General features: G+C 41.4%; 1 protein-coding gene across 1 annotated transcript in view; it reads right to left on the bottom strand.

Annotated features, from left to right (window-relative positions):
- LOC142825336 (maestro heat-like repeat-containing protein family member 2B) overlaps window positions 1–13,388 on the bottom strand; it is a 45,486-nt gene extending 32,098 nt beyond the window's left edge. The window contains exons 1-7 of the mRNA XM_075917292.1: window positions 13,263–13,388; window positions 10,206–10,348; window positions 6,751–6,873; window positions 5,755–5,917; window positions 5,156–5,254; window positions 3,502–3,653; window positions 2,425–2,568 (exon numbers count right to left, since the gene is read on the bottom strand). Of these exons, the coding sequence (XP_075773407.1) occupies window positions 2,425–2,568; window positions 3,502–3,653; window positions 5,156–5,254; window positions 5,755–5,917; window positions 6,751–6,873; window positions 10,206–10,348; window positions 13,263–13,302 (864 nt within the window). The 5' untranslated portion in view covers window positions 13,303–13,388. The remainder of the gene's footprint in view (window positions 1–2,424; window positions 2,569–3,501; window positions 3,654–5,155; window positions 5,255–5,754; window positions 5,918–6,750; window positions 6,874–10,205; window positions 10,349–13,262) is intronic.
- Window positions 13,389–14,377: the final 989 nt, after the last annotated feature.

Here is a 14,377-nt window from a genome sequence, read left to right as displayed (position 1 = left end):
CACCAGGGAAAGCTGGGGAGGGCTAGCCTCCCACTAATTTGAATTAAGGGGCTACACACCCCTTAATTCGAACTAGTAAGTTCGAACTAGGCTTAGTCCTCGTTCAATGAGGTTTACCTAGTTCGAACTAAGCACACCGCTAGTTCGAATTAAGTTCGAACTAGCGGAGCGCTAGTGTAGCACCTATCAAAGTTAATTCGAACTAACATCCGTTAGTTCGAATTCACTTTGTAGTGTAGACATACCCCCAGGGTGTAGATCACCCACTTGATGGCCAGGGCCTCCCTTGCTATAGTAGGGCGGCAGGTCTCTCAGGAGAACAGCTTGCAGCTGAGATAAAGGATCTGGTGCTCCTTCCCACCTATTTCTTGAGATAGTACCACTCCTGGTCCTACCTCCGAGACCTCCATTTGAAGGATAGAAGGCTTTGTGAAGTTGGATGGGATAGGACCAGCTCTTGGTTCAGCTGTTTTCACAGGGCCTGGAAGGCTTCCTCACAGTCTTCTGATTACTGGACTTTCTGTGATTGGGTGTTCTTCATCAGGTCCAATAATAGGGTGCCCAGTGTGATGAAGTTGAGTACTAAGCAGCCACTGTGTCTGAAGTATTGTGGCACCTGTTTCTTTGTCATGGAGGTGGGGCAGTCACACAAGCCTTAGACCTTATTTATCAAGGAGCTATAGTTTTCCCCTTCCTACTGTGTTCACTAAGATGGCACTTGGCTGGATTCACAGTGAGTCCTGCATCTATTGGGGCTTACAATACCTTGCTAAGATGTCAGAGGTGTTTCCCCCAGCTGGTGCTGTGGATGACAATATTCTTAATGCACACGGCTGTATATTGCATATATGTTTGCAATATTTGGTTCATGAGCTGCTGAAAAGTGGCTGAGGCTCTGTGCAGCCCAAATGGCATCCTGCTGAATTGCTATAAGCCAAGCAGGGTGTGGAAGGCACTCTTCTCACAGGAAGCCGGTATCAGGGGTATCTACTAATAACTGTTGGTCAGTTCTAGTGTGGAAATGAACTTTGCATTTCCCACTATATTCCTCCTTGAGATTTCCCCATGTATGCATCCCAGTATCACTTCAGCTTTTTTGGCCACAGCATCGCATTTGTAGGTCATGTTCAGCTGAGTATTCACCAAGTTTCCCAAAATATTTTTCAGAGTTACTGTTTCTCAGGAAGCATCCCTCAACATGTATGTATCACCTACATTGTTTTGTTCCTAGATGCATCTATTTACATTCAGCCATATTTAAATGCACATTTATTGTTAGCACCCAGTTTACCAAATGATCTATATCACTCTGAATCAGTGAGTTGTCCTTTCCATTATTTACCACTCCCCAATTTTTATTTCATCTGCCAATTTTATCAATGATGATTTTATGTTCTCTTCCAGGCTATTGATAATGAGATGACAGTCTAACTCCTTCCGGTACCTACACACTTTTCTTCTTTGCTGCTTGAAGCTTCCAGGATATCTCTGATGAAATCTACATATTTTACTACATTTAGGCTCTTGTGTAGTCCTCTGATACTTTTAGTCAAGTCCATGAGACATTGATTCCCTCAAAATCATGGGCATTCCAATCCCAAAAGCAACCACATATTCTGGACCAGAAAGCCAACATAGATTGGGAGTAAACCATGGAGGAAGTGGGGAGGGGGGAAGGGCAGCAGGGTTGTGGCCCTGGATTTGCTGCTTGGCTTGTACTGAGCCAGCTCACATAGACTGAGCATGCTCAATCATACTACTGAAGCCAACTGCCCTCAATCCATCCTCTCACTATCAGCAGACAAGAGTTACCTTGGTCATGTGATACTGAGGGTAGATGAAATAAGAGAGACAAGGTGGGTGAAATAATATCTTTAATTATATTATCTCACCCACCTTGTCCCTCTAATATCCTTGAACCAACACAGCTACAACAGCCCTGTACACAACGGTAGATGAACTAGACGGTGATTTTATATCTATCTAGTTATATAATCTAAAGCAATGCACTTCAGGCCTTCTTAGTATTAATTTTCAGCTACTGGCAGTTTATTTAATACTGCCCAGAGACAACACACAGCAGCCCCTGCTCTGAGGAGTTTATTTATAATCTAAAAGAGAGACACAGAGTTGATAGGATGTACCAGTAAATCACAAGGAGGGAGTATCTTATGGGGGGGCGGGGGGAGGGAACAGGTGTTTTGTTTCTTACCTCCTTATCATCTCCAGAAACAGAAGATACTTTTCATGAGAGGCTTTTACCTACAAAACTTGTCACCTGGGTCACCATGTCTATAAAATCAAGACTTGCGTGTTTATCTATTATCTAACAAGTCACTATGTAGACCAGGAAACGCCACTGGTAGCAGCTAGTGCAGTTCACCTATGCGCACACATTGATAGTTATTTTAATAAGTATCTCACCTTGGTGACATGAAAAACATTAACATCCTCTTTATATTGCTCAAGGAGCCATGGGATCTGTTCGAACACCTTATCTTGATGATCTTCTTTATGCAGGAGGAGGCTCATCATAGTACCAAGGGCTTTGATAATGGCCTGCTTGACCTACATAGAGACACAGAATTTATGTTCCTACAAATTCATTCAATATCATGCAATGGGCCCATCTTTTCTACTTCTGACGAGTGCAATTTCCCTTTTCCACTGTTGAAACAGCCCTATCTCAATATTTCCTGGTAAAGAGTTAAGACTCATGGGCTTCGTCTACACTGGCATGATTTTCCGAAAATGCTTTTAACGGAAAAGTTTTCCGTTAAAAGCATTTTCGGAAAAGCACGTCTAGATTGGCAGGATGCTTTTCCACAAAAGCACTTTTTGCGGAAAAGCGTCCGTGGCCAATCTAGACACGCTTTTCCGCAAAAAAGTCCCAATTGCCATTTTCGCGATCGGGGCTTTTTTGCAGAAAACACTACTGTGCTGTCTACACTGGCCCTTTTGCGCAAAAGTCTTTCGGAAAAGGACTTTTGCCTGAACGGGAGCAGCATAGTATTTCCGGAAAAGCATTGACGATCTTACATGAGATCGTCAGTGCTTTTCCGGAAATTCAAGCAGCCAGTGTAGACAGCTGGCAAGTTTTTCCAGTCTAGAGACAGCTATGGTGTTGGTTTCAGAATTATATTCTACTGCACCTCACAACTTTCCCAAGTGGGATATTTCCCCAGATTAGTATGCACACTAAACCAACTCATTCCTGCTGTAACTCTACTGGAACTGAATAGACATCTGCCAGGAATGAATTTAGCCCATTCTCCTATATTCATCTGCATGTCAGGTGACAAAACTGGAATCTATGTACACTATGTACAGACAGAATTTCCATGAGATTGTGACATTATAATCTTTTTTAAATGTTTTACATCATACTCCGTTCTATCCCAAAGAACCTGCCATTGAACTCCATCATCACAAAGAGTGCCATACACAGAGAATTTAACAATATAATTTCTCATAAAGGTTTAGAAAGCCTACAATTCTCACCTCCAAATCTTCACATGTGGTCCATTTGCTTGTCACATGACGATAGAGGGGAAGAATTTCATCACAGAATTGAGATTTACCCATTTTGGGAAATGGCCACCTTTCCCAGTTCCTAAAATATAGATTTACTGCCCTTGACCATTTTTCCAGAACTGCATGGAAGGAAAAAAGACAGGCAATATGAAAAGGATGCAATAGTAATAAGGATACGTTGTTTTATCAGTGAAGACACCCAGGCTTGTAGTTTATTACAATTCCATGCCCAATTCAGGAACAGCTGATGAAATCCAATAACAGTTTTGAATTATTTCTCTTCCCTCCTTTCCGTTTCTTGTTTCTCAAAAGGCTTTCTTCTCTTTTGTCTCTCTCCATCTCTTTTTAATTCCCATCATTTGAAAACATATTTTTTTCTCCCTTGTTACCTCTTAATTAGAGCTGATTGTAAAGGTAGTTTAAATTAAATTAAAAGTGTTTACTCTTGTTTTTTTCAAAATTTCAAATTACAAAGATCATTCACATGTTTCAAAAATCAACAAATTTCAGCCACCTTTTTAGCTGTACAAAAACACTGAACACATCCTGATTAAAACTGTCATTGACATTTTTTCAGTTTAATATTCCATCAACTTGGAAAAAAATATGAAAAATGTAATAAAAAAACAAAATATTTTGACCAGCTGTTTTCTGAATGATTCATGTCCTCTGCAGTTATTGCTTATTTAGCCCTAAAACTGTATGATTTCCTATTGGGTTACAGTTTGTCTGAAAGATGTTCAGTGCCCCTAATTCCTATTAGCTATACTGAGATTTGACAGCATTTTGCCCTAAAATTAGATGCACCCGCTGCCCTTGAAAGGAAAATTAAGGCTCAATCCTATGTTCTATGAAGCTGATGGCAAAATTCCCATTTATCTCAAAGGTGCAGGATTAATCCCTTAGGCCTGATCTACACTAAAGGGGAAAGTTGACTTAAGGTACGCAACTCCAGCTATGTTAATTATGCAGCTGGAGTTGACGTATCTTAAATCGTGTTTTCAGACTGTCCACACAGTGGAAGGTTGACAGGAGTGTTATTCCTCATGAGAAGCAGGACTACCGGTGCCAACGGGAGCACCCACTCAGTTCGAATTAGTGGGTCTTCACTAGACCTGCTAATTTGGACCCTGGTGATCAACTGCAGCAGCATTGATCTTCTGCATAGTGTAGACGTGGCCTTACTTGAGCATCAACTAAAAAGCAAAGGAAGAGAGAAGTGGAGAAGACCAGAGGACAGAGAAAGAGGGTGAAAGGAGATGATAATTAAGAAACTAAAGAGGAGGAATGGGTGGAGGGGTGGAAAACGGGACATTTTTAAATGTAATTCAGTCTGTTGCCTGCACATTCTCCCCCAGGAATTTCCTGGCACATGGGCAGCATCAGCTTTTGTTTATTTTTAAAATATCCACAAGTCATAAAGGGCCTGAACTTACAAATGCTCAGCACCTCCAGCAAAGTAAGGAGCACTCTCAACTCCACTGAGTGCCACAGGAGCATGAGGACTCAGCCCCTGGTACAATCCAGTTCAGAGCCTGTTTGTAAACGATCAGTCACTTAACTCTGTACCAAGGCCCCTAAATATCCATTTTGGACATCTACAATAAGTGCTGGCACTTACCACCACAAAATGGTTGCCTCAGCCTGCTCTCGCCGACTAACATCCGCATGGAGCTCATGCTGTACAGGGTCATTCCCTCAAAAGGAATGCACTTGAGTGCTGAAAAGAAGGACCAGAAGAAAAGGAAGACAGTCAATTGACTGTTATCTGCCTTCTTACTATCGCATTTAGAAACACCGCTGGGTCGGATGCTATGGGCTCCTAGGTCATTTTGTGCTGCGTACACAAATGATAAGGCAGAAGTAAAAAATCAGTGGGGGATTTACCCTGAGGAGGAGCATTCTCTACCAATGTGCAGCTGTGCCAGATGCCCAATCCTCTCCCAGAGTAGGAGAGAGAGCACTGGGGAGGGATGAGAAATGGAATGGAGAAGAGCTCCACTAGACCTGATTTTCCTCAATCCTGTCCTTTAAGAACTTCAAATGGGGCATAAGAGCTTGCACCTTGGTGTGGATAGCTCATGGTCTAGCAACTGGAACCAGCCACAGCAGTTCATCTCATGCCCCCCAAATAGCACTCTGTGTAGCTGTACAGAGCGTGAACCTCTCTCCTTAAATGGAAGACAATAACTTTGAAACAAAAGATGGAAGTTGACATACGATAGGCTGATGATAGGTTGTCCAGCGTAATCAAAGTGAACACGTCAGACAGCTTCAGTGGTTTCAGATGACATTGAAGCTCATACATCACCTCATTGAAATAGCAGCGTGCCAGAGCCACTAATGTGTTGCTCGCTGCCACTTTTAGTTCATTTGTTGCTTCCTTAAAAAATACAAAAAGAGAGAGACTGAAGTGATTAAAGCCAACTACACCAGCCAATGCTGCTCAAATGAATCAAGTTCTTATTTCTGTTTTCCACCCAACTTTCTGAGAACAGAATCATGAGTCATAAATAATCATTGAATCGTTTGGCTAAACACTTGTCAGCCTTTCAGTTGTTTGCAAGCTGCTTAGACTATTCGCTATTAGCTATTTGTGGTGGATGATTGGCTATCATAGTGACATGATATTTTTCCCTCAGAGGAGGTGGGCAGCTTCAAGATATTCAGAGAATTTTCCTGAATAAACTATCCCCTAAATCCAAATACTGCTTCTTTTGGAAACAGCTCAGATTCTGTTTAAAGGTTTCATCCTGCTGCTTAACACCATAGTATCAGAGCACCTTCCACACAAAATCAGTATCAATAATGAAATCCCTAGTAGACTTCACAAAATACTTGCTTGTTAAGAAACGGTAGGCCTCTCTGCATCTGATATATGTCACAATATCCTGACCTTACAAAGCACTTAAGCACATGTGTAACTTGAACAAGATGAAACTAGTCACATGCTGCTTAGGACCTGGGATTTCTGGAGGACGGTGTGGGGATCTGTGGGCCCCTAGCAGTCATTAATCCTGGAGTTTCAGTATATAGTTTACAAAAAATGTTTTAATTAGTGTTTTAATGCTTTCATTCCTGTCATTAGCATATAGGGAAAACTAACTTACCTGAGTATCAGAGGGGTAGCCGTGTTAGTCTGAATCTGCAAAAGCAGTGAAGTGGGTCTTTGACCACAAAAGCTTATGCTCCAACACTTCCGTTAATCTAACTTACCTGAGTCTCTCTCATGTGGTTTGAGGCAAGTGTTATTATTTTGCTCAGTAGCCTTCTCTCTAGGACCTGGGCATCCTGCTGTAATACTTTCTCCAGGATACAGTAAATGTCTACTCTGTTTTTCTGGGGACAAAACATAAAAGAACAATTGGGGAAAATGTTTCCTTGATGACAATATAGTAATGCTATAAGCTAATATAGTAACGCAATATAGTAACACTTACGCTAATAAGCTTCTGCCCAAAAGAGTTTACAATCTAAACATGAAACAACTAGCCCAGGCTAAAAGAGCAGATCAATAGCCAGGAAAATAATTCAGGTCTTCTGATTCACTATCTGGAGTCCTCTCCACTAGACCACACTGATTCCACAGCCTGCATACTCACTCAAGTAACCCCTAGTCTTCATTTGTATAAAACTTGCTATGCCCTCCACAATCACCCCAGCTAGCAGCATTTCAGAAGAAGCTGAGCAATTTACAAATTTTTTAATCAGAAGAAGGGCCCTGCACTGCCCCCTTATCTAATTTCGTTTATTATTATTATTATTGTTGTTGTTGTTATTATTATTGTTGTTTTTATTGTTGTTCTTGTTATTATTAGCATCATGCCTTTTTTTATCCACTCCAGACAGAATTTGTAAATACAATTATAAAATACCCAACTCCTGCAGTAAATCTTCTGCAGCTTTTAGGGAAAATTAGCTCAGGAGTTACCTCTACATTGACAGTAGCACACTTGAAGGTCTCTTTTATGGGGTCCATCAAAGTTCAAATTCACAGATGATACTAAATATGGAGGAGTTGAAGGTATGAGTTGTGACAGAGAAATAATCAAGAGGGGCACAGAGAAATTAGAAACCTGAGCAGAACAAGACTGATTTCAGAGAACTGCAAACTAGCGCACCTAGAGAGGGGGTCAATATAACTGACATAATGAGAGGGAGAAAAGTGGGAAACAACAAGTGACCTGGAGTGACAGTGAAAAAAAAAGTCAGCCATCTGGGTTGGGTTTGTTACATACAGGAATCTTGTCATAAAGCAGGAAGACAACAGTTTCTCATTGTTCATCTGAGGTGTGACTGCTTCTGGCTTATTTCACTTTTTTGGCACCACATTCCCCAGAAAAGATCAACAGCTTGGAAGTAATTCAGGAGAAAATTTTAAAAAGTGCAGGGAGGCCAGCAGAACTGACTTTTAAATAGAGACCTGCAACCTCTATGGGAACTGACCTCATGCATCAGGGTGAGGTTGGGTGGGTGTAGGGGAGCCTGCCTTGACAATAAATGGCCACGTCTCCCTTTGACACGTGCGGATCTCTAACAAGCAAAACCCAGGCCTGTCTCAAGTCTGGTGCACATAAGCATGCAGGCAAGGTCATGGGAGAAGCTGTGAGAGGAAGGAATGTTTTGCATAACAATGCAGATGAAGCATGGTACGTGAGACTATGTCAAGAACACATGGCAAGCAATCTTGTACAGGTACTTCTGTTTCTGATAACCACAAATTACAGATGCAGCCATACAACTGTCAACTATGCACATAGCAGCAACATCCTGAGTGACAGGATGTACTCCAGATAGGGTATTGGGCATGTTACATATCCTACACAATATGTAATCAATTGGTAAATATTATTAGAACAACCAAGTCTCGCTTTGCTATAAAATGGGCTTAGTAAGAACAATCAGTGGGAGGGAATGAGCAGGATTGACCCACAGGTACTGCTCGATGTAACTAGAAGTAAATAGGCCCTACACACCGGTGATCCAGTGCATGGTGTTCCAATGCATGGGAAGAAAATGAACCCTGACCTCCTGCCTGCTACTGTAGGTAGCATACGGGTGAAGTGTAAGTGAACTAGTCTTTATTATTGTATTATAGTAGCTCTTTTATTAATTGCTTTTGCATTGCTTTGCACTATATTATTGCTTTAGAATGTATGGCATTTAAGGTTTAAATTGTGTAGTAATTGTTTTTAAGGCTTGTAAAACTTAAACAACTGTCATAACTGCTTAAAGCTTGCAATAAATAAGAAAGTGGTTAAGTATCCCTGGAGTGTCCTGGTTTCTCTTGGATCTAAAATAAATCGTATCACATCACAGTGGGAAAACAACTGGACTCCCCTGGGCTCAGATCAGGTCAGCTCTCCTCCACAGAGTCAGCACAACCGTGACTGCCTACTCCAGCCAGCCACCACCTCCTTGCTGCATAGCATGCACTGTGGAGTGAGGATGCTTAGGAGTCAGTGTTTCTTACCCTGCAGCACGTACATTGCACAGCAGGGGGCAGTATCAGAGACATAAAATTTAGACTTTAACATCAGGAAAAATGCCCCAGCTATAAGACATCTATCAGGTTATTACATAGTCTTCATTGGAAAGTGGTGGAAACCCAGTCACTAGGAGCTGTTAAAATTGGTTTGGCCCAAAAAAATGAAAAAGGCACTGCTGGGAAATTGGATGATCCAACAAGCCTTTCGCATCTGTCTCCTGTGAGTCTATAACTCTGAATTCAGGCAGCTGAAGGTGTGAACTGCCTGCTAAGGTCATAAAGCACTTTGGAATGTTCAAAGCCAATGGTTGGCTACACATTCCAGTGGTTGTGCTTTTAAAGGATGCTGCTGCAAACTGCTATTATTACTGCTCTAGTGGGGAGAGGCTCTGCCTCTTTCCATTCATTTTTAAATGTAAGGAGGATTTTTAATTGAAAATCATAATTGATAACTTATGAATACAAGAGCCCCACACTATTCAAGCGAGCCAGAAATGAACTGCTTGTCTTGGCTTCCTGGTACTTGAAACTAAAATGCCTTCTGTGTTGACCCTTAATAGAGAAATGGACTTTGCTGGATGCGAGTATTAATAAAAGAAAAAGGGCTTTGGATTATTTAAGAACCCTTCAAAGCTATAGCCCAATCATATGTCATTATAATTAAGAAGTGTTGTCTTGGGTTTAGAGCAGAGAGTCAGTTCACATGGGTTTTATTCACCATTCTTCTACTAACTCACTATGTGGTGTTGAGCAAGTTATTTAATTCCCCATGACACAGCCCATCAGTAAATGGGGATGTTTATCACTCTCCCAAAGGTGCTGTAAAACCTAATTCATGAGTAAGTAGGTAAGTGCTTTGAGGTTTTTGGATGAAGATGCTAAAGGAGGACAAAATACTGCTATAAGAGATTATAGATACCCCTACAGTGCACTTTTATAATATACAGCCCATGTACTCCAGTGTGTACAAAAGGACAGTGCTCCTCTGAGTGTCTCTTTATTATATCATCCTGATCTGTAACAGAATTTTGCATGATGAGTTTTGCATGAAGACAGAAGGGTAAATATTGATTACACTGAAGGTGGGCTGAGCCAAGTTCTGTATTGAATTACTTCCATGAAGTCAAACAGAATTTGGAGTGGAAACATGGAAAACAGATGTGATTTGATGAAACTGCCTTACCTCATCCTGCTGAAGTTTTTCTAGCAGAACAGTCACAACGACAGCCAGTTTGGTCTCAGCTATCTTGACAATCTCAAGGGCAATAGAGGCCTTATCTTGATCGTCCATATGGTCCAGGAGGAGAACAACCTTGCTGTAAACAGCTGAAATTAAAGGAAAGGATTCTGCTGGTTATCATTGATGTTGGGATTCAGTGCTTGTGTCTTTAATTCACTATCTAGTAAAGACTCTGTAGGAGACCAGACATGGTGATAAGTGGACCTGGGAATCATGCAAATCCTTTTCTTCCCTCATGGTGACCATGTCTGTTTGCAGAGCTATTGTGGGGGGACGGATTATAATAAGGAAAAGCTGCTCCTTTTAAATAAGATCCCCACATAAACTAATCTTTTCCACCTTTACTATTAATTTAGGCATTTTGATAGCACACAGAATAATTTATAGCCAAGATTTTTAAAACTGGGTGCCTAAACTAAAACTCCTAAATCCATATTAACACGCCTACATCCTGATTCAGCAACTTAATCACATGCCTAACTCTATGCCAACAAATAAATCGAAAGTTAAACACATGCATGCTGAAGTGTTTTGCTTAGTCAGGGTGTCATTTCCAAAAGTGCTGAGCACCCAGAATTACCTATGGATGGTGCAAAAATCTTCTAGGGGTTCAGTATCTCTAGAAAATCAAGCCACTTTTCAAAGACCCCACTGTATGAATTTAGAAGTCAAACTTTATGCACTCTGTTTTGAAAAAAGGCTTCAGTTTTATTTTATGATAATTTAAATACTTGCAGAGAAGACACACGGACTAGGTATTTGTCCAGTTGCCTCTAGAGACCCTAAAAGATTTTCCCCCAATGCACAACATAAGAACATAAGAACGGCCGTACTGGGTCAGACCAAAGGTCCATCTAGCCCAGTATCCTGTCTGCCGACAGTGGCCAGCACCAGGTGCCCCAGAGAGGGTGGACCGAAGACAATGATCAAGCGATTTATCTCCTGCCATCCCTCTCCAGCCTCTGACAAACAGAGGCCAGGGACACCATTTTATCCCCTGGCCAATAGCCTTTTATGGACCTAACCTCCATGAAATTATCTAGCTAGGTGTTTTCCATGGGTAGGGTGATTGCCCCATACCTTTATGTGAAGCCTCAGAGATTAAGTCTTGGTAAGTCTTGCTCACATAGTCAGGATCAGTGTTACCTGTAAACTGAGCACTTGGGTGGCAGACATGTGTTTCTAATGGTTGTACACATCCGTACATGCCTCAATGCACCTAAAATGTATTCTACACGTAGAATTGGAGAGAACATTGGTCAGGATGCAATTGATCTCCAGATTTGAGGGTGGGGAGGAATTTTCCCTGGGTCAGACTAGCAGGGATTATTGTTTGGGAGGTTGGGAATTTGTCTTCTTCAGGAGTATGGGGCACTGATCAACCACCAGGATCATCAGGGCTTTTCTGACCTAATCATTTCTCTACCATTGCAAAGGCCTCAGGCATTGGTAGCATTTCAGTTTCTCCTATCCTCTGTCTGCAGCACACAGCATCTTAGTCTCCTAGGCCTTGGGCACATCTACACAGCAGGGCTAAAGCAGAAATAAGCTACACAACTTGAGCTATCAATTGTGCAGTTTAAGTTGAAATAGTTTATTTCGGCTTTTGGCGCTGTCTACACAGCAGGAAGTCGGGGAAAGAGCACTCTTCCTCCTACTTCCCTTACTCCCCATAAAATGCGGGTTATAGGAGTCGGAGAAAGAAGTTCTCCAGCTTGACATTATTTGACATTATGTTGAAATAATGGCTTGCTGTGTAGATGCGGACTATGTTATTTTGCAATAACATCAGTTATTCCAAATTAACACTGCTGTGTTGACATACCCTTCAAGAGTGACAATTTTTAGTCCAAGACAAGTTTTGGTTTCAGCATAGGGTTGCTAGGTGAAACGTAATGGTTTGTGACATACAGAAGATTAAAGTACATGATCTAATGACCTACCAGCCTTAAACTCTATGAAACTGTGAAATAGTTGATGTATTAATAAAATCAGGATTTTATCTCCCATGTGTCTCTCAGCAAAAATTCTCCTGGAGACTTAATATTTAACAAGAAATCTGAAATGCCATATTTATCTGTCTCCATTGTAACAGCATTCCAAGGCATGGAGGAGGAATTGATCAGAATTTACCCTTCCCATGAAAGATTGCTCAAGATTAGGCGATTACCCATCCTTACCCTTCGATTCCAACACCCAGATGCAGATGGAATCAGAACTGTAACTTACATTGCCCATACAGTTGCAATAGTAATGGTGTAGGATTAAGAGCTAAGAAACGCTTTGTTATCCTCCATTTAATATGCTAGCTATCCACTTAATATCTTAAGTAGACAGCAGGTACATCTAGACTGCAGAGTTTTTCCAGGATACCAGAGATATCCCAGAAAAGCTCTGCCACGTCCAAGGAATGCGTCTGCTTTTCCAAAAAAATATTGGAAAAGCAGACATGTTTTTTCAGCATCTCTGTAAACCTTGTTCTACGAGGAAGAAGGGATGTTCTGAAAGAGGCTTTTTTTCTGACATTTGGCCCACTGTAGACGGGCCAACTGTCAGAAAAGCCTCTTTCAGAAGAAAAGTGATAGAACTTTGTAGTCTAGACACAGTCAGCTAGAAGAGAAGTCCTTCTGTGTTTTCTCTTCTAATTTCTCCCATCTCTGATGCTTTGCACCTCTAGATTTTGGCTCCAAGGATGCAGAAGTCATAAAATAAGGACCCATATTAAACATAAAACAACTGGAGAAAGGAAAGAAGACCTTCCCCATAACATCCAATAGTGACTCAGGTTGTCAGGAAAGTTTCCAGGTTCAGAGGCTGTAGGCCAGTCCTTCAACTCAAGTCAATTAAAAGGGAAGTCAGTAGAGGCTCACTGGATTTACAGCAGCTAATGATCTGGTCATATAAATGGAGAATATTACACGTGGAGAATATGCACCCATGCTCTTGAATGTGTATGTGTGGATACAGGTTGGATATTAAAAATACAATAGTGACCCTTACCTCTATCAATTACCTCCTGTTCACTCACAAATGTATTCATGGTTTAGTCTTTCCTCAACACCTTCTCTCAATCCTTTCTCCCTCCAACTAGCTCCAGTACTGAGAGATAGATGGCCTCTCAGTCTGTCAACCAGAACTTCCAGTTAAACTTACACAAGCACTATTGTGACATCCTTGTGACCAAAGCAAATTCCATAAACTGTTGATGACCAGGTAGGCACACAGGGACTCTGTCGCTGTGCTGGAGAGAACTATGGTTAAGATGACCTGTCACCTGTCTATGACTTTTACTAAAAATGGCCCTAAATAAATTTTAGGTGCTGGGGAAAGGCAGCACTCCAGCAGACTCCACTGCTCTGAGAGCAGGCTGGGGTGCCACTACTACTTCCACTCCAGGTGGGTGAACTGCCCAGGGTACCCTGACTGCTCTCCAACCAATGCTCCAGCACAGCATCTGGCCCCAGGGATGCCCTGAGATGTACCACACCAACTACTGTGGAAGTCACAAAGGTCCCAGAAAGTCACAGAATCCATGATTTCTGTGATAGAAATGTAGCCGTGTTAGTCTCGTGTAGCTGAAACAAAAAACAGGACTATGTAGAACTTTAAAGACTAACAAGATGGTTTATTAGGTGATGAGCTTTCGTGGGCCAGACCCACTTCCTCAGATCAAATAGTGGAAGAAAATTGGCACAACCATATATACCAAAGGATACAATAAAAAAAAATGAACACACGAAATTTGATTTGTCCTTTTCATATGTGTTCATTTTTTTGATTGTATCCTTTGGTATATATGGTTGTGTCAATTTTCTTCCACTATTTGATCTGAGGAAGTGGGTCTGGCCCATGGAAGCTCATCACCTAATAAACCATCTTGTTAGTCTTTAAAGTGCTACATAGTCCTGGTTTTGTTTCATGATTTCTGTGACCTCCATGAATGATTCACAGCCTTATTCATAATCACTTTCACCCAAATAGGCCTCTACCTACAGGTTCACAACCATCTCCTCCCTGTTGGTCAGAATCAATTCTTAAATGCCTATGCCCTGGGTTACTTCCTTCAGTTTCTGAAACAAAGCATTGTCCCCATGACATTCCAAGAACTTATTGGA

Source organism: Pelodiscus sinensis, unplaced genomic scaffold (genome assembly GCF_049634645.1).
Source record: "Pelodiscus sinensis isolate JC-2024 unplaced genomic scaffold, ASM4963464v1 ctg49, whole genome shotgun sequence".
Taxonomy (NCBI): domain Eukaryota; kingdom Metazoa; phylum Chordata; order Testudines; family Trionychidae; genus Pelodiscus; species Pelodiscus sinensis.
Note: the sequence above shows the minus strand (reverse complement) of the source record. Positions and strands in the feature narration are given on the sequence as shown.